The sequence below is a fragment of the Electrona antarctica genome (assembly GCF_951216825.1).
Source record: "Electrona antarctica genome assembly, chromosome: 13".
In the NCBI taxonomy this organism is placed as follows: domain Eukaryota; kingdom Metazoa; phylum Chordata; class Actinopteri; order Myctophiformes; family Myctophidae; genus Electrona; species Electrona antarctica.
The window spans coordinates 6952403-6977874 of record NC_136794.1 but is presented as its reverse complement, the minus strand read 5'-3'; the positions used below and the strand labels follow the sequence as shown (position 1 = coordinate 6977874).

At 43.1% G+C, this 25472-nt stretch overlaps 1 protein-coding gene across 1 annotated transcript in view; it reads right to left on the bottom strand.

Moving 5' to 3' along the window:
- LOC306935598 (uncharacterized protein) overlaps positions 1 to 24990 on the bottom strand; it is a gene marked incomplete at its 3' end in the record, with an annotated part of 51507 nt that extends 26517 nt beyond the window's left edge. The window contains exons 1-5 of the mRNA XM_079518695.1: positions 24937 to 24990; positions 23910 to 24014; positions 22224 to 22339; positions 13073 to 13140; positions 8405 to 8550 (exon numbers count right to left, since the gene is read on the bottom strand). Of these exons, the coding sequence (XP_079374821.1) occupies positions 8405 to 8550; positions 13073 to 13140; positions 22224 to 22339; positions 23910 to 23962 (383 nt within the window). The 5' untranslated portion in view covers positions 23963 to 24014; positions 24937 to 24990. The remainder of the gene's footprint in view (positions 1 to 8404; positions 8551 to 13072; positions 13141 to 22223; positions 22340 to 23909; positions 24015 to 24936) is intronic.
- Positions 24991 to 25472: the final 482 nt, after the last annotated feature.

Here is a 25472-nt window from a genome sequence, read left to right as displayed (position 1 = left end):
AACACAGGTATGAGTCTCACACTTCAATGTGGATTATGGTGGCATGCCAAAAGGTAGCCCTTTGGCATGCAACCACCTTATGTCATACTTTTAATTCACATATTTATTATGATGGGGAATTAATATTGTTTCTGTATTTCATGGTAGAACAATGTCAGACTGGATCCAGACCTGGCTAGCCTGAATCCTGCCTGTTGGGTATAAGTGCCTTGGGCCTAGGAGGTAGGAAGATAGGCTTGCCAGTATATGTTTATATTATAATGAGTACTTATGATGGGTGCTCAGTGTCTAATTGCTCTTGTATATTGCAGGCTGAACTGGTGACACAGAGTGGTCAGCAGACAGCCATTGCTCTTTTCCTCAGTTTTACTTTGTTTTTAATTGTTTCCATGCTCTACAGTGCCTCCAGTATTTTAGATAACCTTATTGAAAAACCTCCTGTACTGTATATTTTACTGAATGACCGTTGTTACCCCCCTTCCCCACTTCTAGTGTGCTTTTACCTTTTGACTAACAGCAAGTGTTTGTGCGCAACATAAGCCGCAGTGCCATGATAGTTTGCAGTGATTTATATCTTATTCTCGTAGCAGTTTGCAGTGATTTATATCTTATTCTCGTAGCAGTTTGCAGTGATTTATATCTTATTCTCTTAACAGTTTGCTGTGTTTATGAGAAGTGCTATATTGTCCCTCCGGTCAAGTAATTTAAATACAACACTTATGAAGGTTTTTGCTATCTGTATTATGTGAAATTGTGAATAAAGTTGATCTAGTGATTGTACACAGAAAAGCTTCTGTCCGTCTATAAAGTACCTTGCACAGGGATTTTGGTTACAAGAGTAAATACTGAATACGGGTCTCTCACCCATTGAGAGTGGTGTAGTCTTAGTCTATGAACTTGGTTCTTATTCCAAAAGTATCATCAGTGTCCATCTGGTCACATTGAGATGAGGGACAAAAGTGGAAAAAACATGTCCCACACATAAGAGCCTTATTTATGTTAAAAATAAATTAATTCATAAAAATAAAAGCACTTGCAAAGTTAAATATAATACAGTTGTGTATTCTTATGCCATTAATTTCATTATAATTATTTTCATATGCCATCTGAATTAGTTAAAAGCAGGCACTGTACCCAAAAAGGCCTGTATTTAGCCTGTCCCCAGAAAGTGGTCACAATTTCAAACTGCCAAAAAAGTGTCTAATACTGTCACAATCACATAAATATACATACTAAATTAAAGTAGATTGTCAACAACATAGCAAACAATATACACAGTTAATTTTAATTTAAATGTTCCATTAAATATCAAATGTGTGTCCCACGTCTCCGTCAACTCCGTCAGGTTTTTTAAAAGTCTTAAATTAATCAGAAAATATTGTCGACAGATTTAGCCTGAAGACTCCTTTTCCAAGTCCTGTTTATATTTGTTGCAACAGTGGCGCACCTGGTCTGACAAGCATTCAATTGTTTGATATTTTAAACAAACAATGTTGATATCAATGTGGTCACAGCTTTTACATGTCAACTCCGTCAGGCCATTATTATGATCTTTGTTAAGAATTCCAAAATAATGTTTAGTATTTTAGTTTAGGGTTAGGTTTAGCTAACAACTGAAGAAAAAATTAAATGGCTAAGTTGTACTACAGAGGGTTAAGATGAAAACAAATGCCATTTTGTCAACTCCGTCAGACGTCAACTCCATCAGGTTTTGTGTCTGACGGAGTTGACATGTATCTGACGGAGTTGACAAAAGTGTTCCCAAAACAATAAAATTAGTTTTTGAATAATGGGAAGTATTCTAATTTGGCACAGTTAGAGCATGCCTTAAGGAACATTTTTGGCTATAGGGCCATCACAGATTTGTCTCGTGGTGACCATGGCAGCCATTTTCCAAAATGGCCACCACCTGCTGTTATTTTACAATAACTCAAGTTTTAGACCACCTAGGATCTTGATTCTGGCGACTAATCATACATTTTAAAAGATGAGGAATACACTGGTACTATTTAGATTTGTCCTGTGACCATGGCAGCCATTGTTTTTCAAAATGGCCACCAACCTGCTGTTATTTTACCAATAATTCAAGTTATAGACCACCTAGGATCTTGATTCTGGTGACTAATCGTACATTTTAAAAGATGAGGAATACAGTGGTACTATTTAGATTTGTCCTGTGACCATGGCAGCCATTCTTTTTCAAATTGGCCACCAACCTGCTGTTATTTTACCAATAACAAGTTTTAGACCACCAAGGATCTTGGATCTGGCGACTAATCATTACATTTTCAAGGATGAATTTTCTCTGGGAGGGGTCAGGGCTTATTTCAGGTGCAGGTTGAGTTGCTACTGACAGGACATTACAGGAGGTGGGCTTTATGGCCTTTGACTTGTCCCTTTCAGGCACAGACGCACAGTTTGACTTCACTGGCCACTGCAGGGAACTGTGGGGGAGAAACTTTGGTCTCTTGACACCCCAATTAGGTTCAGGGTTTTTTTGGTGGAGACTTGCCTTTCATGACATCGTTGCTGCAGCAGTTGATCTCCTTACTGCGAGCAGTGGCACACTCTGGGTCTCTGGGGCGTTGTATCTTGGTGGCCTCCTGCCCGTGTTTCTCCGTCCTTCTCATGAGCTCTGTGTTCCGGGGCTCTGTTATAGTCAACTTACATTGTCTTGGCTGGAGATTGCTTTCCTGCAGGGTCCAGCCCAGTCTTGTGCAGATGGCTGCTGGCCCACCTGGAGGCCCCAACCTCACTTGTTCGGTTGTGTGATTAGGTGGGGTGGTCTTCCCCAATCAGGATGAGGGGTTTGACCCTTTCAAACCATTGTAGCGGCAGTCTGGCCAAGTGTCTGTATTTAGTTGTGAGGCTAGATACAGGATACGATTGCTCACCCAGCCCCAGGTGACTTGAGGTGAAGGCTCCTTTGATTTGGTAACATTGCTTTGGTTGACATGCTGGGGACACAGAACGACACTGATGCCTTCAGTGTCTGCACATCCTGCCTGATAGTTCTGAAGGCAGATCTTCAGGTTTTCCGTTGAGGCAGAGTCTTTCGCTCAATGTTCACCTCAAGCAGGACTTCAAGGTGTTTGCCTTTGCATAGGCTATATGGCTAGGACTCGTGCTTCAACCACTCAGCGAACTCCAACAGGGTGTTGGTTGCTCCTGGGCCGCAGAGCATTGTGCGGCGGAATTCAACTCTTATCTCTGGTGGCAGCTTGTTGAGGAGTCGCAACTTGTGAGCCACATCTAAGTCTGGGCCTAGGGTTGTTAGCATGCCTACCAGCGACTGTACTTGAAGCGCAAACTTCTCAAAGGCCACCCCATCGCCTCGACAGATGTCGGCTGCCTCCAAGACACTTGCTATTTTCCGTAACACTAATTGGTGGGGCTGTCCAAACTTGTTGTTTAGGTGTCACTCGGGTCTCTGTTGGTGAAGTCGGGTCTAGGTGGTCTAGAACATGAGTTATTTAGTATGGGGATATTAATAAAATCTGGTAATAAATTCCTTACCAAGAATTTTCTTCACCAATGTGTTTGGAAGGGTGTCTACTAACATATCCCACATTGCTTTATATTCAACCACCCTACGGGAACTTTTGACAGCTGCTGAAAGTTGGGGTACAATCAACAACCAATATAAGGCAAAATGTTCATTATGCTTTAAGTAGCATGTGACATGTCAAACTAGGGGTTTTTCATGCATTCCAAGCATTAGCTATGCACGAAAAACACTCCTTGGGCTGAAAACGGCCATAGCCGTCACACAAATGTGATGAGGTCAGCACATTCGGGCACATTTGGGCAAGTGGATATGGCCAAATTTAGCCCAAGGAGTTTGACCCCTAGTTTGGCCATAGACCCCCTAGTTTGGCCATAACCACTTGCCCAAATGTGCTGACCTCATCACATCTGTGATGATGGCTATGGCCGTTTTTAGCCCAAGGAGTGTTTTTCATGCATAGCTAATGCATGAAAACCCCCTAGTTTGACATGTCACATGCTACTTAAAGCATAATGAAATTTAGAACATGTAGCCTTATATTGGTTGTTGATGGTACCCAACTTTCAGCAGCTGTCCAAAATTCCCCTAAGGGGGTTCAATATAAACCAATGTGGGATATGTTAGTAGACACCTTTACAAACACATTGGTGAAGAACATTCTTGGTAATAAATGTATTCCCAGATTTGACGTTATTCTGATAATATTCCCTGACTAATTGGTAAAATAATAGCAGGTCCGCCATTTTTGAAAATGACTGCCATTGTCACAGGATAAATCTAAATAGTAGTACTGTATTCCTCATCCTTGAAAATGTAGTATTAGTCACCAGAATCAAGATCCTAGGTGGTGTAGAACTTGAGTTATTGGGAAATAACAGAAAGTTGGCGGCCATTTTGAAAAATGTCTACCATGGTCACAGGACAAATCTAAATAGTACCAATGTATCCCACATCCTTGAAAATGTATGATTAGTCACCAGAATCAAGATCCTAGGTGGTGTAGAACTTGAGTTATTGTAAAGTAACAGCAGGTGGTGGCCATTTTGAAAAATGGCTGCCATGGTCACAGGGCAAATCTAAATAGTACCACTGTATTCCTCATCCTTGAAAATGTGGGATTAGTCATCAGAATCAAGATCCTATATGGTCTAGAACCTAAATCAGTTTAACTTGTCAACTCCGTCAGATGTTCGTCAACTCCGTCAGACGTTGGTCACATGATGTTTTCGTTAATTTCCAAAGAAATAGATGATTCGATGTCAAATATTTTGTGCTTATGTATTCAAACACTAACTGAAATACTACGTAATGATGCTTTTTTCTTTTCTTTACATGTTTTTTATGTTATAATATTGAAAGTAAAGGTTGCAAATGACGGATTTGAGAAATGGGATATTTCATAATAGTGTGATATTGGTATAAAACAATATTAAATGAATTGTATTACTTAACTTGACTACTAAAAGCCATTATAAGATAACAGAGGACTTTATAGTATTGTTGATTAAATTATCAAATTAAAATAAAAGGGATTTTAGTGTGTCTGACGGAGTTGACATGAATCAGTTATGAAGTGCATAAATGTCCCATTTTAGAAATAAATGTTATGCGAAAAACCTGTTCCTTCTCAAGATTGGTAGTTGAGACCTGTGTCTACAAATACATCCATTTCATTTTAATGTTTCTTAAAAAAAAAAAATCTGATTTGAAAAATGTTGTCCCTTATCTCAAGAATGAGTGATATATTATATACATAAAGAATTATAAAGATATAGGCTGTTTGTAAATGTATATTAATCTGTAGTAATAGCACACCTGAAGGTAACAAATACTAGTAGTGGGCAAAGATGGATTTAACATAGCTTTAACTTAACCAAATACAGTATATCATTATCATGACAAAACAAAACCCAGAACAGTTCTGACTGAATGAACATATTTATTTTTTCAAGTCTGTTTTTGCCCCGAGCAGAACTACAAGCCTATGGGTGCTTTGTCACTTGTCAAGAAAATAAAATGGTCAATAAAACTATAGCCTGCAGATAGACAGTTATTATAGGAATACCCTAATACCCTAGGGCAGTGGATCCCAAACTGTGGTGCGCGAGCGGCTTCTAGGGGGTGCGCGACATGAAAAGGCTAATGGTGGTGCTATGGTTTTATTTTAAATATAAGAACATATGCCAATATATGGCAACTAAATGCAGCATATAGCCTATGTTGCATAGGCCTATATAATCCCATATTCAGGTTCATATATGTGCATATTTGTGGATATATATAGTAAATGTATGTCTCTATATAGCTTATGCAATTTATATTTCCATGTGGGGGGGGTGCGTCAGCTAAGTTTGGAGGTAACAGGGGGTGCATGGTCAAAAAGGTTTGGGAACCACTGCGCCTAGGGACTTTCTGAGAAGGTTTTTACACACTAAAAACATGAGTGTTCATTTAACTCTGACTTAGAGTTAAATTAACTACTGAGGTTACCGAGAGTGTACTACGGAGGTGCGCGAACGCATCCGCAATCTATTGTCATAACCAGCTGTAAATCACAGATGAATAGACTCTCCGCTTTGAAATTGTTTTTACGACATAATGAAACGCATGAAGCTAACATTGCCTGGAATGCCTTCAGAGGAAAATCAACATCGATGCAGAATCATGCACGGCCGCATCGCGAAGCAAAGTGTCTTCATCTAAAACTTTCAAATAAAAGTCCACAACCCCACGAGTACAGCACCACCTTATCTGTTTACTGTGTCCTGTGCACGCTGCTGCAGTGCAGGCATTGGGCAGACGTCACAGGCAGGAGTATTTTGTTTAAAAACGTATTTTCTCCAGCACCACAGTAGCCTATAGCCCTATACTGGCAAAACTGAAGGAGCCGAGAATAACAAACACATGCCCATTCTTCTAATGCTGCTCGCTGTGGCTTCGATACGTTAATTAATAGCGGTCTCTCATTGTCTAATATTATAAACCGATTTTTTATTTAAGACTTTAAGGACCCGCGGGAACCCTGACAAGCTCACGTGTGGTGGACACGACGTGTTGTGAGCTTATAAATCTCCGATTTTCAGCATGCAACACCACGTCGTACGACGAAGAATATAACAGGTTTCACGTGGGAGATGCATTTTGTTGGCCGAGTCGATCATGTATGTAGCCTGCACACAGTGCTACTCGGCGCAAAATAACAAGCTATTGGAAGCTATTTTTCGGTGGCACTCTATGTTGAGTCAAACAACAACAAGTTTACCGTGTTTGGGGTCGGGGACGAGGTGCAGTCGCCCATATGTTCTGTGTCTGCTGTCTCCGTGGATTCAGCGACAACAATGCATCATCCCAGTTGTAAAATGCCTGCTGAGTGCGCGCTCCAGGGAAACTTAATTGCACAGCTGATGCTGAAATCTTTGTTTCGTTTTTTGCGGGGTTGATCAGTGAGCGTTAATCTAGGAAGTGACCGGGACCGCGGATGAACGAAGAGCGAAGGGTATTTTAAAACTAAAAAAAAAAAAAAGGAAAAAATTCAGAATATTCTTCTCTCGTTTGATATCATTGAAAATGTCCTAGCAACCTGTTGGTTGGATTGCTTATGACGTGCCCACACGTCGTACGGTCTGAACCAGTTAATGTGTACCCCGCCTTCCGTGATGCATGCGGTAAGGTTGGGCGATATAGCAAAATGTTCCCATGGCCCATCGTCTGGCCAAAAATCGCCGATAGACGATATATTCGTGCAATGTGATTACAGTTTACAGACAGATCCACAAGCTCTCAACGCGCCGCTAACGTGACGCGTTGAGAACCTGCAGACGCGACCGTCTCTGCAGCACCGTTTGCAACGCGTTGAGAGCTTGTAGATCTGTTTTTACGCTTGTAAGGGTTCGTTCACGTTGTCAATAACAAAGTAACCTAGATTACAGGGGGACGCATTGGGTTGTGATGAGACACGAGACAGCAGTGTGCATTCTGGTGTGACTGGGTATTATAAGACTGCATCTGGTCCGGACTCGGGAGCATAAACAACATGTAGGCTACAGTACATTAGCCTCCCTCCATCCCTCAGCCAGAGTGAGCGAGCGGCGCGCTGCATGACTTTGAACTTCCCCCCCGATGCTGACGGGACTCTAGGAGCATACCATTATAACGAACGAGAGGAGGGGGTTTCCACTTTCCACCCGGCCACTTTTACGACATTGCTGCCCCAAATCGATTCGCATTTTGCTCAGTTACATTATTTAGCTGTAGGTTAATATAATTTTGCTAAAGAAAAAATCGCCGCGAAAAATCGCCTAATAAAAATAATTTGCGATTGGACTCGTAAAATCACGATTGACGATAGATTCGTATAGTCACCCAACCCTAGCATGCGGAAGCTCACTATGCTTCCGCAAATGGTCTCTACAGTGGGGACAGCAGCATGCCACTTAGACACAGGCTGGGGTCTGATCAGCCTCTGAAATACCAGACCGGCTATTTCCACTAGTATTGTCGTATTTGAAAGCATAAAGTCATTCAATAAATCAATTATTTGTATATTTAGGTTGTTTGTAATATCTGCCCTGTGCAGATATGACATACAGTATATGACAGATATAAAAGCCAAACAAATGCAATTTTTATCAGGTCACCGTCAAACTGCCTGATCTTTAAAGAGGCTGGCCTGTGTTCGACCTTTCTGGATATTTTTGATTATTGGCTGTCCTAAGCCATACTCTGAACGGCAATCCTCCCAGGCTAGGACGCTATGAGTATGACATGGTAAATATGACGTTGTGTCTTGTTATTCATGTGTTTCAGTGGCCAACGACAAAAACAATTAAATTGTTCATCACAATTATTTGAGCAACAATTAATCTCCAAGTCAGCTTATTTTCTTTTTGTTCATACCTTGGCCCAGGGAAGATCTGACTTTTCTTTTGTAAATCAGTCCCTGCTGGCGGCAGAGTCTGGATTTGTATAAAACCTCCAGAGTGCTTGTCTGATGATATACCTGCACTCACAGCTCTGCGGACGATGGTGATAGCCATTTCCTCCTGTGAGTGTTAGACAAACATAAACAGTGGTTAGACATGTACCGATACCACCGAGAGTGATCAAATGGGTCCATTTGTGCACTCTGGGTTCTCAACAGGCATGAAAATGAAGGCCCCCTGGGCATTAACATTTTTATTTAGACCAAAGACACAAACTGAATCACCAGTCAGCACCCCCTTACATAATAGATAGTACATAATAGCTAAAATAATAATCTCTCTACTCTAAACACCTGAATGTGGCCAGAGCACTCTGTCTTCTGGTACGTGTAATAATTAAATAATATAAATATATAATAGAATAAACAAAAATGACAGCACTGTTTACAGTCACATGATTTCACTGTTGCTACACTTTAATAGTGTAAACCCATAGTAAGCAAAGCAAAGTTCTTTGTTTACCCAGGGTGAATGGACTAAGCTCGAGATGCTTGTTTACAGCCAGACCCTGCTCATAGAACATTTCATGGTAGGGGTTCAATGCCTTGCTCAAGGGCACTTCAGCGGTGGTAATTTGAACGTGCCGGTCCGGGGATTCGAACTGGCGACCTTCCGATAACAAGACCGCTCCGCAAACCGTTCGGCCACCGCTGCCCACTTTTAGTAGTCATATTCATCGCTATGTAGGTGGTTTGGTAAACCTTGGCAGTTTGAGTAAACAACGGGTGAAACGGGATGATTCCTCCTCCATTGTTGCAATGTGTGTTCACTCGTCTCTGTCGGACTGACAGACTTTTTATCTGTGAAGCCGTCTCTCCAGCTGTTATACACAGCAGTGTAACAAACGGTGTTGCCAGATTGTGTGAGAGAAATAAGCAACCAGGTCTATGAAAAGAAGCCACTCCAGTGACTCCACAAATGAGCTACTGTATAGGGCCTACTTATATTTACATATTTAAGACTATACATCGGCAGCTACTTGAGAATAGCAGATCTACAAGCTCACAATGCGTTGTGGTTTCATTGTGAACAAGTAGAGTACAGTACTGTATGCATACCCTACCTGGCAGGTGAAAACAAAAGCCACCAGATTAGAATTTGAATGCCTGATCTGCATACAGAAGGACAGGCAACGTGGCCCACCCCCAGTGGTGGAAAAAGTACAAAAATATTTTACTTAAGTAAAAGTACTGATTCTCTACTTGAAAATGACTTAAGTACCCATTAAGAAAGTTACTTAAGTAAAAGTATAAAAGTACCTCAAATTAAATGTACTTAAGTACAGTAACGAAGTAAGTGTACTTTGTTACTTTACACCACTGCCCACCCCCCACCACACCCGGGCCCGGATAGTGAGAACAAGAGGTGTTACAAATTCCTCATGGGGGATGGGGCCCCGCAGCCCCCACAGAGATGACGTCACTGGTTGCCGAGGCAGATACAGGCAGATCTGCTACTTATGCTTATTACTATTTATCCACAGCGGCGGTGGGTGGTGGTGGCTCAGGGGTAGAGTGGCTGGATGGTAACCGCAAGGTTGCCAGTTCGAACCCGGGCTCCCCCAGAGTTAGTGTCGAGGTGTCCTTGAGCAAGACACTGAACCCCTAATTGCTCACGATGTGCTGGTTGGTGCCTTGCATGGTTTCCGCTGCCATCGGTGTATGAATGGGTGAATGTAATGCACAATCTATGTAAAGCACCTTGGATAAAGGCGCTATATAAATGCACCATTTACCATTTACACCTCCGTTTTCCATTCTCACGAAATGGAGAAGGAAAAGCTAATGTTAACATTAGCTCACAATGTCTATCTCTCTCCAGAAACGTTATTATATTTGCGATGCACCGTAACAATCAGAGCTGAGACCTGCACCTCGGATGGTTGATCAACACCACAGACAGCGCTTGTAGTTTCAGAGAAAACAGCAAGAAATGATCACCATTAGAACGGTAATTTAGACAAGCAAGAGCACGTTTCGTGCGGGCAGGGGTGAGCAGGGCGTTGCCTAGCAACCGGACGAGGGCTAAAAGTTAGAAGTTTTACGGTGCTGTTCTGGCCTCAGTGCTTTGGCTTCAGTGTTTTAGCACCCTCTATGGGCAGGCCAATGTATTTTGTTTCTTGTTTTCTGTTCAGAGTTCTTCCTGTTAATTACTCCAGGTGCTGCCTATTGAGTGTTAGCAATCAAGGGCTAATCTGCTGCAGTGCTGCTGTGCAGGGAGTTTAGTCTCAGTCACTCAGTGTGAATTCAGTCATGCTTTTTGTTTGTGCTTAAAGAGTCAAAGATTGGAAGTACATGTAGAACTTTTCTGAATACATTGTAAATGTTATGTTTCATTGAAAGAGTGGGGTATTTGGAGTTCTGTGCTTGATACTGTTTGTTTCATACTCAACTGTTTTACTTACCTGTTTATCTATTCCAGTGTATTATTGTTACATTATGTTTACTGTTTAAACTAAAGGATATTACAGCATACAGTGATACAGTGATAACAAATATAATTTCATTGATGTACCTTAATTTCTGTGATGTTTATGTGAATTGTGTAGTATTATGGGATATTTACACATGCTGTTTTTTCTGTCTTGTCACAGTTTTACAGTTTAACTTCTATATAAAAGATCCACTCCTCTCTGACTGCTTTTTATGGAAGGATGTTTAGCTCGCTGCATAGCCGCACACGCAATCACGCATACGTGTGGTGAGGGCAGAAGAGGTACTGAATGAGCTAATAATAGTTAACGTGTAGCTCCAAGTTAGTAAAATAATGATGTAAATAGTACAGTAAATAAAATATGATATATGATCCAATATGACTGCCCATGGCAGCTGTGGTAACTGTACTACCGAAACAAATTCCTAACATGTTCACATGTATGGCAATAAAAGGCTTCTGATTCTGATGTTATCAAATTGGCATAGTCAATACTGATGCCATAATTTTAACACTAGCACGTCGAAGCGGTCTTTCTGACCGATTTTGATATTTTGAAGTGGATTTTCTTTGCCCATGAAGTCCTGAGAAAGTTCCCCTTGCATGACTTTCTAAATGTTCGATTCAAATCATCTGTTTTTTTTTCATCTGAAACGTTTTGTAAATAGGATTTTAGGCATACTTATACCTAATAGGTCTGGTCTTTTTCGCCAAATTGAGCGCCGTCACCCTTTCTCCCCCGCAAGCAGTCAAGTTCACACCTCCCTCCTGGCTGGAGACGGCCATTGTTCAAGCTAATGGGTCATTTGCATTCCAAATACTATATGGTGTGTTGGTGTGTAGGCTACAAATGTAGGCTACTCACAACATGTAGACTAAATGTTGTTTTAGGTTATATTTGTCATATGCGGTTTATTTCTCCAGAAACAGAAAAAAATATATGGTGAAATATGGTGTGTTGACTGACTGGCGTATTGTTTCCACCAAGCGCATAGCTCAATAGATATAAATAAATGTTGACTATACACGCCATCTTTATAGCATAAATATGGTGACGATAAAAATAAATAAATTCGGAGGGCACAGAATCTACAGTATGTATCGAGGAGGGACATTATTGAATGGTCTGTTTGACTTGACTGACATTTCCTTTCCTTGGAGCAAGAATGCGTGCCGATGCGACTCCAAATAAAAAATGACAGTTTGAAATCATTCCAACCAGATGGACCTACCGAACCTCTAAATGTTTTGTCACTCAAAAGATAGTCCTCCTTTGTCTGTAAACTTTTCCGCAAGCACCTACTTGATGTCTGCCTGCCTGCACGCACGGCTCCTCTCCTTTTCTCTCATGCGCACCTCTCCGCTGCCACAATCAATCATTTGAAACCTGTTACATCGATGCGCCCTTAGCTATACATGTGTAGCCTATAATGTTTCCCCCTCTAGGCCTATATAAAATGACATGACAAAATGACAATATATAACTAATGTCGTATTTCGTCAGACTCTGATCAATGCGCCTGGCTCTGGCGTGGTATTTTATTGGCTCAAAACAAAGTCAGACAGTGTTGTAAATTAGGCTACTTCAACCCAGACCCAGTGCCCACCTCTAAATGTTGTCTGTTGTTGTGTCAGTGAATGGGATCTCAGGAAAAAGACGTTCAACTTGAGAAATTATGTCAAATCCGCTCGCTTTTTTTCTTTTATTTTGGCCCAAAAAGATTTTTTATATAATCCGTTAATCAAAGACCAAATAAGACAGCTGGCGTTAATTACCTCGCACTGCACAAGGGTAGGCTATTCACTAGAACGCTCTCACCGTCACTAACTTGTGGGTTTGGTAAACTGAAAAGAAAAAGTTGAGTTGTCCTGTTGAGTTGAAATGGTGCCCGCTGCCTTGAATTAGTTGGAATGTAACATTTAGAAGACAATGGCAAGTCGTCGGCGGGTGGGAGAGGTGTGAAGATCATTAGAATAGATGGGGGAGAGAGTGGCCAATGAAATGGCACGAAAAACACGATCATCCTGACCGTTCAGCCGTCAGAGTAGTAGGTGAATTGAGTTCAGACATGCTAGTGTTAAGCAGTATCAGGGTAACCAACACTAATGAAGCACATTAACTTGAGTACTGTACTTGGCATATACCCACCGTTAGCACACCGGCAATCTGTCGTTGGTTTTTGAGTAACACCACGCTGGCAGCTTTTCCTCCACTCCCTGAGAACACACTTTTTTTTTTCAGACATATACAGTACATGGACAGTGCACGAGGGTTTGGGGACACTTGTCTTATACTGGAAGCTCTACAGGCAGAATTTTGATGGAATCGTGCAATTTACGATAAATGTATGAAATTTGGCACACAGAGCATGCCATAAGGAGCAGATTTGTCCCGTGGTGACCATGGCAGCCATTTTCTAAAATGGCCACCACCTGCTCTTATTTTACGAATTTAGGTTCTAGACTAGCTAGGATCTTGATTCTGGTGACTAATCCCACATTTTCAAGGATGAGGAATTCAGTGGTACTGTTTAGATTTGTCCTGTGACCATGGCAGCCATTTTTCTAAATGGCCGCCACCTGCTGTTATTTTACAATAAATCAAATTCTAGAACACCTAGGATCTTGATTCTGGTGACTTAATCATACATTTTCAAGGATGAGGAATACACTGGTACTATTTAGATTTGTCCTGCGACCAGGCATTGCAGGATTTTTTTTCAAAATGGTCGCCAACCTGCTGTTATTTTACCAATAACTCGTTCTAGACCACTTAGGATCTTTATTCTGGTGACTAATCCAGCTAATCCTACATTTCCCAACATTTTCAAGGATGAGGAAAACAGTGGTACTATTTACATGTTAGATAATAGTCAAACCATCAAAATGTGTAATATCAATGTAGTACTGTACAAGTTTTCAAGGGAGCTCAGGACATGCTGGCGTACTCTGTGTACTCCTCATCAGACCCCCTTCCAGCTCTGCCCCTGAGTCACCAGTACCCATTGAGACCCAGATAACACAGTGGAGCAGCAATACAGGGAGCCACGACCTAAAAACTCGCCTCAAATTATCACTCAAACCTGCTGCCATCCAACGCCAACCAGCTGTTCAAGTCCTAGTTGAACACCTCAGCTTGAAGAGGCTAGCCTGGTGGCCGACGCTTACGGTGTACTCAGACACCATGGTGGTATTTAACGACAACTTTGCACAGGCCCACCAATTAGCATTACGGAAAATGTCCAGTGTCCTGGAACGTCATCTGCCGAGGCAATGGGGCGGCCTTTGAGAAGTTTGTGCTTCCAGTACAGTTGCTGGTAGGCATGCTAACAACCATAAGCCGTGTCCAGCTCCCTAGTAATGAGCCAAAACATTGGTTACCTCAGAAAATGGGCGCATATGCCACAGTTCTGCATGGTGCCGAAGACGGAGCTGAGTGCGATGCTGCAGCCCCATCCTAAAGACAGAGACAGCTAATGCCTACTGTCCATTCTGTGAAAAAACAAACACTTGTCAGTGTACTAGAGACTCACGACAGAACAGATCACAGAATGGATTTTAACGGAGCATGTCAAACAGAGCACTGCGCACACAGTGGCCTCTCCAATATGGCACAGTGTGTATCTAAGGCAAAGCGCTGATTATCAAAACATAAAAATGTAATAGTAAATACTAAACACTGCAGGCACACACGCAAGTGTGTTGTCGCACACTGGTACAGAGACCAGAAAAGAGAACACAACAGGAGAGGGGGCATAATTGGCACACAGCGCAGCACAGCGGCCCGAGAACACAATACAAAATATAACATTAACATTAGTGGCAGTACAGCACTACAGCCCGACCTTCAGAACACAATAGAAGACATAGGTCAATATTAACATTATAGCAGCCAGCAGCAGAAACAGGACAGTCACTGCGTCAGCACAGAGGTGGGGGGGATAAAGTTTGCGCGCTTCTATCTGTTACTTCTGACACAGCGCAGTTCAACTTCAGCCAGTCAATTAGTGGGACACCGCTGAGAGCCACACACAGCTGCAGTTATGTTCTTAATTAAGGGAGCGTTCTGAATGCAATGCAAACGTTTGGTTACGTTGTAACCTTTGTTCTCTGAGTGAAGAGACTATCTCTCCACCCAACATATTTCATATGTATGGGGAATGACCCCACCTCAATCGTGACGTGGATATCTCTTTAAGACACACCAGTTGTACTGGCACGCACGGGTATATAAGGCCCAGGTGTGCGTGATTACACTGGTTTACTTGATCGACACCGCTTCTGAGCGACATCAAGGTGGAGAGATAGCCTCTTCACTCAGAGAACAAAGGTTACAACGTAACCAAACGTTCTCTATCGTATCGAGACTATCTCTCCACCCAACATATTTCATATGTATGGGGAACTCTGTAAGACACCTCATGAGGAAGCGAAGCAGTCCCAGAACCCCGAAGACAACCAGCCCACCAGTGGGCTACGACCCAGCACATACAAAATTTTGAATTATTTATCATGTATGTTCAATGTAATGTATTTACAACCCCTGGAATGGCCGGACAGCCAGACGCCATCCGCCGCCAAATGCTCAGGCGCTAGACGCCACCCAGAGCCCGGCCCCGCAAGGCACTAAGGCCAGAGACCACAGGGGTGAAGGGCCGCCCAAGCCAGCCCGCCAGACGCAAGGCTGGCTTGACTGGTGAAGGTGACAATGACACCCACCACTGAGTAGCATGCGAGACCAACTCCCCAAGGGAGCGAATGCTGCATGTTCAGCCGGTATAACCGGGTGGATGTAGACGGAGTAGACTAAGTCGCCGCTGTGCAGATCTCTGTCAGAGACGCACCTTTCCGCAGCGTCCCCAGGTGGAGTGTGCCTGCCCTCCAGGCGGCACTGGTACTCCTGCCTGTTTGTGTGCTGGATAACCTCTGGTCCGTTATTCTGTGGGCCTTGTGTGGCCATGACGTCCGACTCTAGTGCTCCAATAGGGCAGAGTGGGGACCGACTCCGTCTCTGCACGTTGACTGTCTGTATGGCGACGGTAGGGCAGAGCTCAACCACCTGATTGAGACGTGCCCTTTTGAAAACATTGGGGAGAAAGGCCAGTTTGGGGCATAAGACTACCATCATCCGGCATAGGCCTGCAGAGCTCGCATCTCCCCCATTTCTCCTTGCAGATGTGACGCCGACAAGACTGCTGTCTTGAGCATGTCAGGCTCACTGACTAAAGGTCATAGAGCCTCCAGGGCTAACCCCAGATGGGCCTGATTGGGTCCCTAACCTGAGCCACTCTGAGCCTCAGGGCACCCTCCAGGAAATGCTCTTCTTTTCTTTGTAACGAGGTTACTGCGGTCTGCAGGGCCTGCGGTCCCGCTCAAGTCAGCCTGCCGAACACTCGGTCAGCTGACTGTTGAAGCCCTGTTCTCAGAACCAGGATGATCCTTATTCCACAGACGGAACTGCACCACGGTCGCGTCAACTGACAGTCAGCCAGACGCCGTATAGTGCGCTACTAAACCTGAACGCGGAAGCTGGCTGCCACGGCAGCCATACGCTCGTGTGGTGTTTGAATAGACTGTCTGCTCTGCTCCCAAGGGATTTGGTAGTTTTAACTACGAACGAGCCACGATCGAACCCCGAGAGACGACTCAGCGCCAGCCCTCTGAACTGCAAAGTGCAGTGGATGGAAAAAAGTGTAAAGTATTTGTTAAAATTATGTTTTATGTGGACACACCCACCAGTTCATTAGGTATGCGTGAATTTAACCTTAGCACCACCCACCTAATGCAGTCCCTCCGCCTCCTCCTTTAAGACCACCCACTTGTCCTAGTCCCTCCCCTTCCTTATGAAAGGACAGCCCATGGCTCTGCCCTTTTTGTTTACAAAATGACAGAGGGAGGACAAATTGGTGTCTGTAAAAAAAACTCATGTTTTTGTGAATGTTAGAAGTTAAACACTTCCCATATTTCTGAGATGTCGGATAAGCACCATTATGCACTTATACTGCCACCATTTCTCCATGCATAGGCCCATAATCCACGCATCCATACCATATCAGACATGTTTTTTTCTGATTTTCATTAAATCATTTATTTATTTCCTCATTATTGATGACCCTATTGTCACAATCAGCTAGCCTGGTTAATAAACCAGACCGAATCAGCCGTTGGCAAAAAAAAGTTGCCTACCAGCGGATTTCGGTCTGGCGAGGCTCAGTAGCACGCCTCTTTCCTACAATCGAGAACAGGTCGGACCAATCGGGACACGGTATGCAATATGGGCGGGCTTTGGTACAGTGACGTTCAATGCTTGAGACTTTTGACTGACAGTAGCTCTGACCAATTGCGTCAAAGAGAAAATGTTTGAACCCGCCCCCCGGGAAATGAAATCCAAGTGGAGCCAGCCCAGACTGATATACCGCGACAGTGTTGTGTGATATTAGTCTGGCTTATTAGCCAGGCTAACAATCAGCATCCACCTCATCATCCAATTGAATCATAGTTTAACAGCAGAATCAATTAGTTTGATAGATCATTTAGCATGAATAATTTGCCAATATAATGTAGGCCAGGGGTTCCCAAACTGATGCGTGCACCCCTCGTGGTGCACGAACGCCTCGAGTCTAGGGGGTGCGCAGCGTGACATGAAAAGGCTAATGGTGGTTTTATGGTGTAATTTAGCACTGGCAGCAAAATCCGGTAAACCACTGTTGTAAGGAGATGTATAGAGAGCAGCTGTGGGAGTATACAGCAGCTGCATGTCTCTCAGTGCAGTGACATTCTGTGATTATTTCCCATAATCATGTTAAAAAATTTATCATTTTCGGGCCAAATACTACGAGACTGAGCGTTGGGGGGTACGTCAGCTAGGACAGGAGGTAACAGGGGGTGCACGGCCAAAAATGTTTGGGGACCGTTGCTGTATGTAGGCTATTGATTTCCTCCAGCTATAAGCACCCTGGCATTGAAACTGTCCTTTATTGACACAAAACACATGCAGCTCTGCCCTAGGCCCATGCTGCTAGCATCCAGAAGACTCTCCACTCTTCTATTGCTCTGATCAAACTCAATTTTCAACATGAATATGCCGTTCCTTCAGACTGCATTGAGTTTCAGCAAAAGTCTCGTTACCAGATTTAAAGAAACAAGCGGCCAGGTCCACGAAGACAAGTCACAAACATTGCCTTGAATATTTATTAACACATAATGTGCTAACCACGTATCCGTACGTCTTTAATTATCCATACGTCCGGTGCGAATCACGTATCCAGATTCCATACGTTTCAATCACTTTTTTATTGAATACTTTCATTCATCTTTTTACCCACCCGGACAATGAAGAACCATACCCCTATCATTGCTACTTAGTCCCGCTCACGTGATCAGAAAAAAAAGAGCCTCCCCCCTCCTGAAAACAGGAGGGCGGGCCGCTTTACGTGTAGAAGCCAGGGTAAAATGGACGCGCCCATGATCTAGTCGGTGTGTGAATAGAAGAATCAAATTTCACCTAACCTCGCCTCACCAGGCTTTCCACCACCTCGGACATTTCACCCAACACCATAATACTTGATTCCGGGGTCTGTCTCTCGGAAAAAAACATGAACGCTGCCTAAACAGTAAATGGATGCCAACCGCCATAAAACCCCACGAAGTATAATCTGCACCGGATCGGCATTGCATAACGTCTGCAACACACATGGACAGATGCATGTTTCCTTCTTCATACTACGAACTAACAAACGAACCACAGTATCGAGGGGCCGCCATGACAACAGACAGTCTTCCGTTGGGGGATCACGTATCGCCATGCAGAGCCAGAGAGCCGTCATAATCGGCGATCGCTCGGACGTGTGATTGAAACGCTTTTTTATTCATTATAATTGTAGTGATAAGACCGCAATGAACGCGTCGGGGACGTCATCGACCCGGTTGTAATGTATAACGAACTTTTCCGCGTCCTAAACCGTGGTGTTGTGATCTGTGGAAGTCCTTTTTTTCCTTGTCATCTTGTCGACATCACAGCCGGGCTTAGCACCTCTCTGGACACCCCCGGTGATTGTGAAGCTTTTTTCCATCGCTCCTATGGGGGAGCGATGAAAAGCTGCATGCCCAGACATGAGCTGCATGCCCAGACATGTTCCTCTATAGCTTTCAAACCAACATCAGCTAATGACAACGCGTCTCACCGTTATACTATAGTTCTGAACCGAACGGTGGAATGGGACTTTTTATAGCCTACGGATCAAGACTTTTGCTGCCCAATGTGCCCATGACCCCCCCCATGTTACTACGATCAAGACAATGAAAGCAGATCTGTGAGATAGATTAGGCGAGGCGAGGCGATCATTATCATCATCATCTAAGAAAGCAGAGTTATGAAGGTTTATAGTCAGACATTGACAGGCAGATATAAAAATAAACACAATAAATATGCTATACATCCTATACACCGAATGAAAGCCCTGAATGTGTACTTTTACGAGGAAAAGAGTAAACATTGATCCCATGTACAGTTTGTCATAAATTGGTTATTGAATGCACCTTGCGCCCACCAGATATAACTGCAGAGAAGACATGGACCTGAACTCAAGATTCACAAAATAAAGCCTATAGCGACATATAAATACTATATACCGTATGAAACAGAAGACTCTCTGCTTTCATAAGAAAAAAACTTCTACTGTAGTAATAATAAAAATCACACCCCTGTGAAGTGAGCGGTGCAACTGTTCTCTACAGTTGCGCAACTGTAGAGAACAGTTGCACCGCTCACTTCACAGGGGTGTGATTTTTATTATTACAGTAGAAGTTTACAGACCAAACTGTAAATAAAAGGTTTACATGACTTTCTGTCTCAGTCCGTATATAGCGAGCTGTAGTGAATAAGTACAGAACAGTTGCACCGCTCACTTCACAGGGGTGTGATTTTTATTATTACAGTAGACGTTTACAGACCAAACTGTAAAAAGGTTTACATGACTTTCTGCCTCAGTCCGTATATAGCGAGCTGTATTGAATAAGCAGAGAACAGAATATGGGACAGAGTTGCACCACTCACTTCACAGGGGTGTGATTTTTATTATTACTACAGTAGAAGTTTTTTTCTTATGAAAGCAGAGAGTCTTCTGTTTCATACGGTATATAGTATTTATATGTCGCTATAGGCCTTATTTTGTGAATCTTGAGTTCAGGTCCATGTCTTCTCTGCAGTTATATCTGGTGGGCGCAAGGTGCATTCAATAACCAATTTATGACTGTACAGGGGATCAATGTTTACTCTTTTCCTCGTAAAAGTACACATTCAGGGCTTTCATTCGGTGTATAGGATGTATAGCATATTTATTGTGTTTATTTTTATATCTGCCTGTCAATGTCTCTGACTTTAAACCATCCATAACTCTGCTCGCTGTTCAAGAGAACCACTTCCAGGCAAAAGCAGGTGTTGCAAAAAGGTCTATCTCCAGAATGGAAGATGGTAAAATAAAAAAATAAAAAAATAAATTGAAGTGGACAAGTTCAGCTTCTTTTGATGTATGCGTGTGATTCTCGCTATAAGAGAACATTTTGCTGTGGGCCCCCGAAAAAGGTCCTTCGTTCAATGTTAACGTTAGCAACATCAGAATAGGCCTGGCTAGATTCTGTAGCAATCAATGTGTTAAAACGTTTCAACAACACCAATCCAACATATTAATCTGAGGGTCCTTCAAATTAACCATGGGTCAAGTCAACCACATCTCCCCTGCAAGTTACTTATATGAAAACAAGCCCAAGTCGCTTGTAATAGCCAGACATGGAAGACACTTCCAGTGCGAGACAACAGTGCTTCTAATTCCTGCCTTTACAGCCTTGTACAAGTATTACATATTGACTACAACAGCCAACAAGAATGCACACTACACTCTGAATCAAAGCCCGACCACTGTGATTATAAAAGAAACGACCTGAACTCCTAGAGAACAGCAGAGCAGGTATATGGCTGGTTTCCTTGATTAATCCTTGATTCATTCATCTTTAAACTTAAACAGAGTGACTCATTAGGCCTATACTACCTGGGTTAGCTTACATCTTGTCAGCTCGTAGTGATACAAAATAAACATGCTACGATAATGTGACATCACTGATGATTCCTAGGGCATGTAAAGGACCCAGCTCAGCTGCTGTTTATAACATCCTGCACTGATTAAAAAAGGTCACCCACCCGTGTTTCGTTGCGTCCCGCCCGTACCTGCACCGGTTAACTTATAAAAGTATATTGTCCTGCCCGTTCCCACCCGTCAAACTCTGGTACCCACGGGGTATCCGCGGGTATCCGACCCGGTGCAGGACTCTGGTCAAAGGTCAGAAAGCCCACCTCCTTAAATGTCCTGTGGCCATTTAAAAAAATGGCTGCTATGGTCACAGTACAAATTTAAATGGTACCACTGTATTCCTCATCCTTGGAAATGTAGGATTAGTCACCAGAATCAAGATCCAAGTTTGTCTAGAACTTGAGTTATTGGTAAAATAATAGCAGATGGCGGCCATTTTTAAAAGAAAATGGCCGCCATGGTAAATGTATGATTAGTCACCAGAATCAAGATCTTAGGTGGTCTAGAACCTGAATTTTGGGAAATGGCTGCCATGGTCATCACGGGACAAATCTGCGACGGCCCTATAGCCAAAAATGTTCATTATGGCATGCTCTGACTGTGTGCACGGTTTTTGCCTGTAGAGTGCACGGTTTTTGCCTGTAGAGCCTCCGCTATTAGTGGTGAAAACAATAGATACTGTATATGGTGGGCAATTAACCAAAAACATATCAATAAAAAACCAATCCCACTACCAGAATCAGAATAGGGTCAACGTGGTGTCTGGTTTCTAGGGCCGAGCTTACCAGCAATCCACTAGCCTCCGCACTTCCAGTAAGTGTAAGAACCCTGCAAAGGTTCTAGTCGTATTATCCCACCCTCAATGACTTCAGATGTTGTACAGTAAATATAAAACACATTGGTAGCACCAGTGCTCTCAATTAAAAAAGTTAAAGATGGAGTGCCGTGATTTTTTCCCCCATGATCATCGGGAAGAATTTTGTCAAATGTCGTTTTAATGTGGTATGCCTGGTTTGCCTGGTGGGTGGTGATCCATAAACACATGACCCAACCACACCAATGGGTCTAATGAAGTACCGTTACCTCATAAACACAACGAAAAGAAAAAAAACAACACAAAAATCACGGCACTCCATCTTTAATTTAGAATCCGGTTTCCCTGTGTGTGTGTGTGTGTGTGTGTGTGTGTGTGTGTGTGTGTGTGTGTGTACTTACCTAATGCATATGAAGGTGCAACACTTGTTTGACCAGTAGCGTCGATTAGGTGTAGATCACCATGATGTGAACCAAGGAGAATGTCGTACTTGCCCTTTATTGCCCTCATCTTATCTCTACTCTCCCACATAAAACAAACGAGAGACACACACACACACACACACACACAATTGTGTTGTTGTCACTGTGTCAACCTCAGTAGGGAACTTAATCAATGTGTTCAATTCAGAAACTAAACAGTGAAATCTAAGGGGTTAAAAATATGTGTCGGGGACTTGATGTTACTGTGTGTGTGTGTGTGTGTGTGTGTGTGTGTGTGTGTGTGTGTGTGTGTGTGTGTGTGTGTGTGTGTGTGTGTGTGTGTGTGTGTGTGTGTGTGTGTGTGTGTGTGTGTGTGTGTGTGTGTGTGTGTGTGTGTGTGTGTGTGTGTGTGTTCGATCTTTTGATTCATCTCCGTCCTGGGCGCAGAGCGGGATTATTTGATAGGACGGACTCCTCCGTTTTGGCCGCTCGGAGTGTTAATCTCCAATCATTACACGTCGCATCACAACTGCCAAAAAAAGCGCACTTTCTGACAATACGCAGCAGGATTCTTTTAACCGCAGTTTAACATTCGTACATTCGGCGGCCTAAATATTCACCAAAACCAGACCAGAACTCCCACCAAGGTATTCAGAGAATCAATTAACAAGCCGGATGCAGGATGCTTTGACTCTGATGCACTTCCGTATTATTTTTTTTCATTTCCAAAAAAGAAGCTAAATAAAAAATAAGGCGTTGCCTAGCAACGGAACCGGCTGTCAAAAATAGTTTTCAGCGAGAGGTTTGAGGGGTGCTAGCCCCTCCTATGTCCACCGTTGAGGGTTTATGTAAACACAAATATTGTTTTGCTACCGTTTCCTATTATTTTTTCCGACAATTTTTGAGTGTTTGTGAACATTAGGTCAGTGAAAACACAAACATTGAAGAGGTAGTGAGGACGCAAATTGTGATTGGACAGAATGAGATGATGTAAGATGATGTATGATAAGAGTGCCCCTCACTTCACACGGGTGTGATTTTTATATATAAAAAGATCATTAATACACCAATATATAGCAGCCAATATATCAGCAGCAGACAATGGTAAATGGTAAATGGTGCATTTATATAGCGCCTTTATCCAAGGCGCTTTACAGAGATTGTGCATTACATTCACCCATTCACACACACATTCATACACCGATGGCAGCGGAAACCATGCAAGGCACCAACTAGCACATCGGGAGCAATCAGGGGTTCAGTGTCTTGCTCAAGGACACTTCGACAGTAACTCTGGGGGAGCCCGGGTTTGAACTGGCAACCTTGCGGTTACCATCCAGGCACTCTACCCCTGAGCCACCGCCGCCAATAGATGGGTTTCAATGAATATATGTACACGCCAACAGCAGACAATGTGTTAACACATGATTAACGGATAGCAAACTAATACTAATAATACTAATACTAATAATAATACATTCTATTTATAATGCACTTTACATTCCACGGAATGGGCAGGGAGGGCATTCCACAGTTCGGGGCCAACTGCGCAGAAGGCCCAGTCACCCATGGTGCGTAGGTTGACCTTGACAGGGTTGAGGCAGTATGTATTTGAGGAGGGTAGCTAATCATCAACCAACTAATGTCAGCCCTACTGATACTTACTTGAAACACTTCAGGATCTCTGCGGTGTCTCCAACACCGGCACCGGCACTCATGTCTTTGTAGATACCATATTCCCATTTTTCTATATTACCGGTAAGACAGCAGCTACACACACACACACACACACACACACACACACACACACACACACACACACACACACACACACACACACACACACACACACACACACACACACACACACACACACACACACACACACACACACACACAGTCAGGCCTGTGCGTACTAGCAGTACAATGTTGGTGGGACTTGGGGCCTACAATAAAATGTATGAATAGTAATACAATATAATACTGGATGTAATAGGAAAAGAGCAAGGGTCTTGTCTTAAATGTTGCATTTAAATAGTGCTTTATCCAAAGCGCTTTACATACAGTAAGTAGATTGTGCATTACATTCACCCATTCATACACTGATGGCAGAGGAAACCCTATCTTGAAAAATCGTGACAATTCATGCAAATCTTTGAATATTCAATTTAAAGCAACCATTTTGAACTAAAATCTCTCTTGAGATGGGATCATGGGAGTCCTTAACATGAAAAGGTTTGAGAACTGATATAGCAACATGTAAATGGTAAATGGTAAATGGTGCATTTATATAGCGCCTTTATCCAAGGCGCTTTACATAGATTGTGCATTACATTCACCCATTCATACACCGAATGTGCGGCGGAAGCCATGCAAGGTACCAACCAGCACATCGGGAGCAATTTGGGGTTCAGTGTCTTGCCCAAGGACACTTCGACATGTAGCCAGGAGGAGCCGGGATTCGAACCGCCGACCCATGGATCATTGGACGACCTGCTCTACCTCTTGAGCCACAGTCGCCCAGTAAATACTTTCACTGGTTGCCTGCTCCTATGCACCAGTCCCAGTAGGTGGTGCAATAGGACCCTTTTTTCACAAAAGATTTACAGGTATGTGCATTTTGCTTGGATTCTTCAAATTAGTTCTGTCCAACAGATTATATATACTGTATACACTAGCCTAGAGCACATACCTATGGCCTTCATTAATCAAGAAGATTTTTTTGGTGGTGTCGCACACTTCAACACAGTGTTCTTGGGTGGTAGGGTCGACCTGGACATTCTTTTTGTGCGGAATTCCCCATCTCATCATGCGGCTGTCTGTTCCCAGGACAACTCCTCGGCTTCCTTGATACTATAACAAAGACAGTGATAATAGAAATGCACCGAGATGAGAGGGTGTGATTTACCGTCATTATTGGCACAACAATGATAAGTAAGGGGTGTCTTAATAATTTCTCTGCAAGGTACGAATATAATCGTACCCCCCCCAGCTATGAGACGTTATCAGCCATGTACGAACATGTTTGCACCCCCTTGTATAGGTGTATATAGTGGTTGAGCCCCACAGCAGCTTTTAACCTTGATCCGGTTGCTATGCAACGCCTCAGTCACCACCAGCTATGGGACGTTACAACTCCTTTCCATTTACCTCGGTTCAAAGGAGGATTTTCAAACCTCCATAACTTGGAATCTACGAGCGGTGTCCTTGGTGATCCTCAGCCATCCA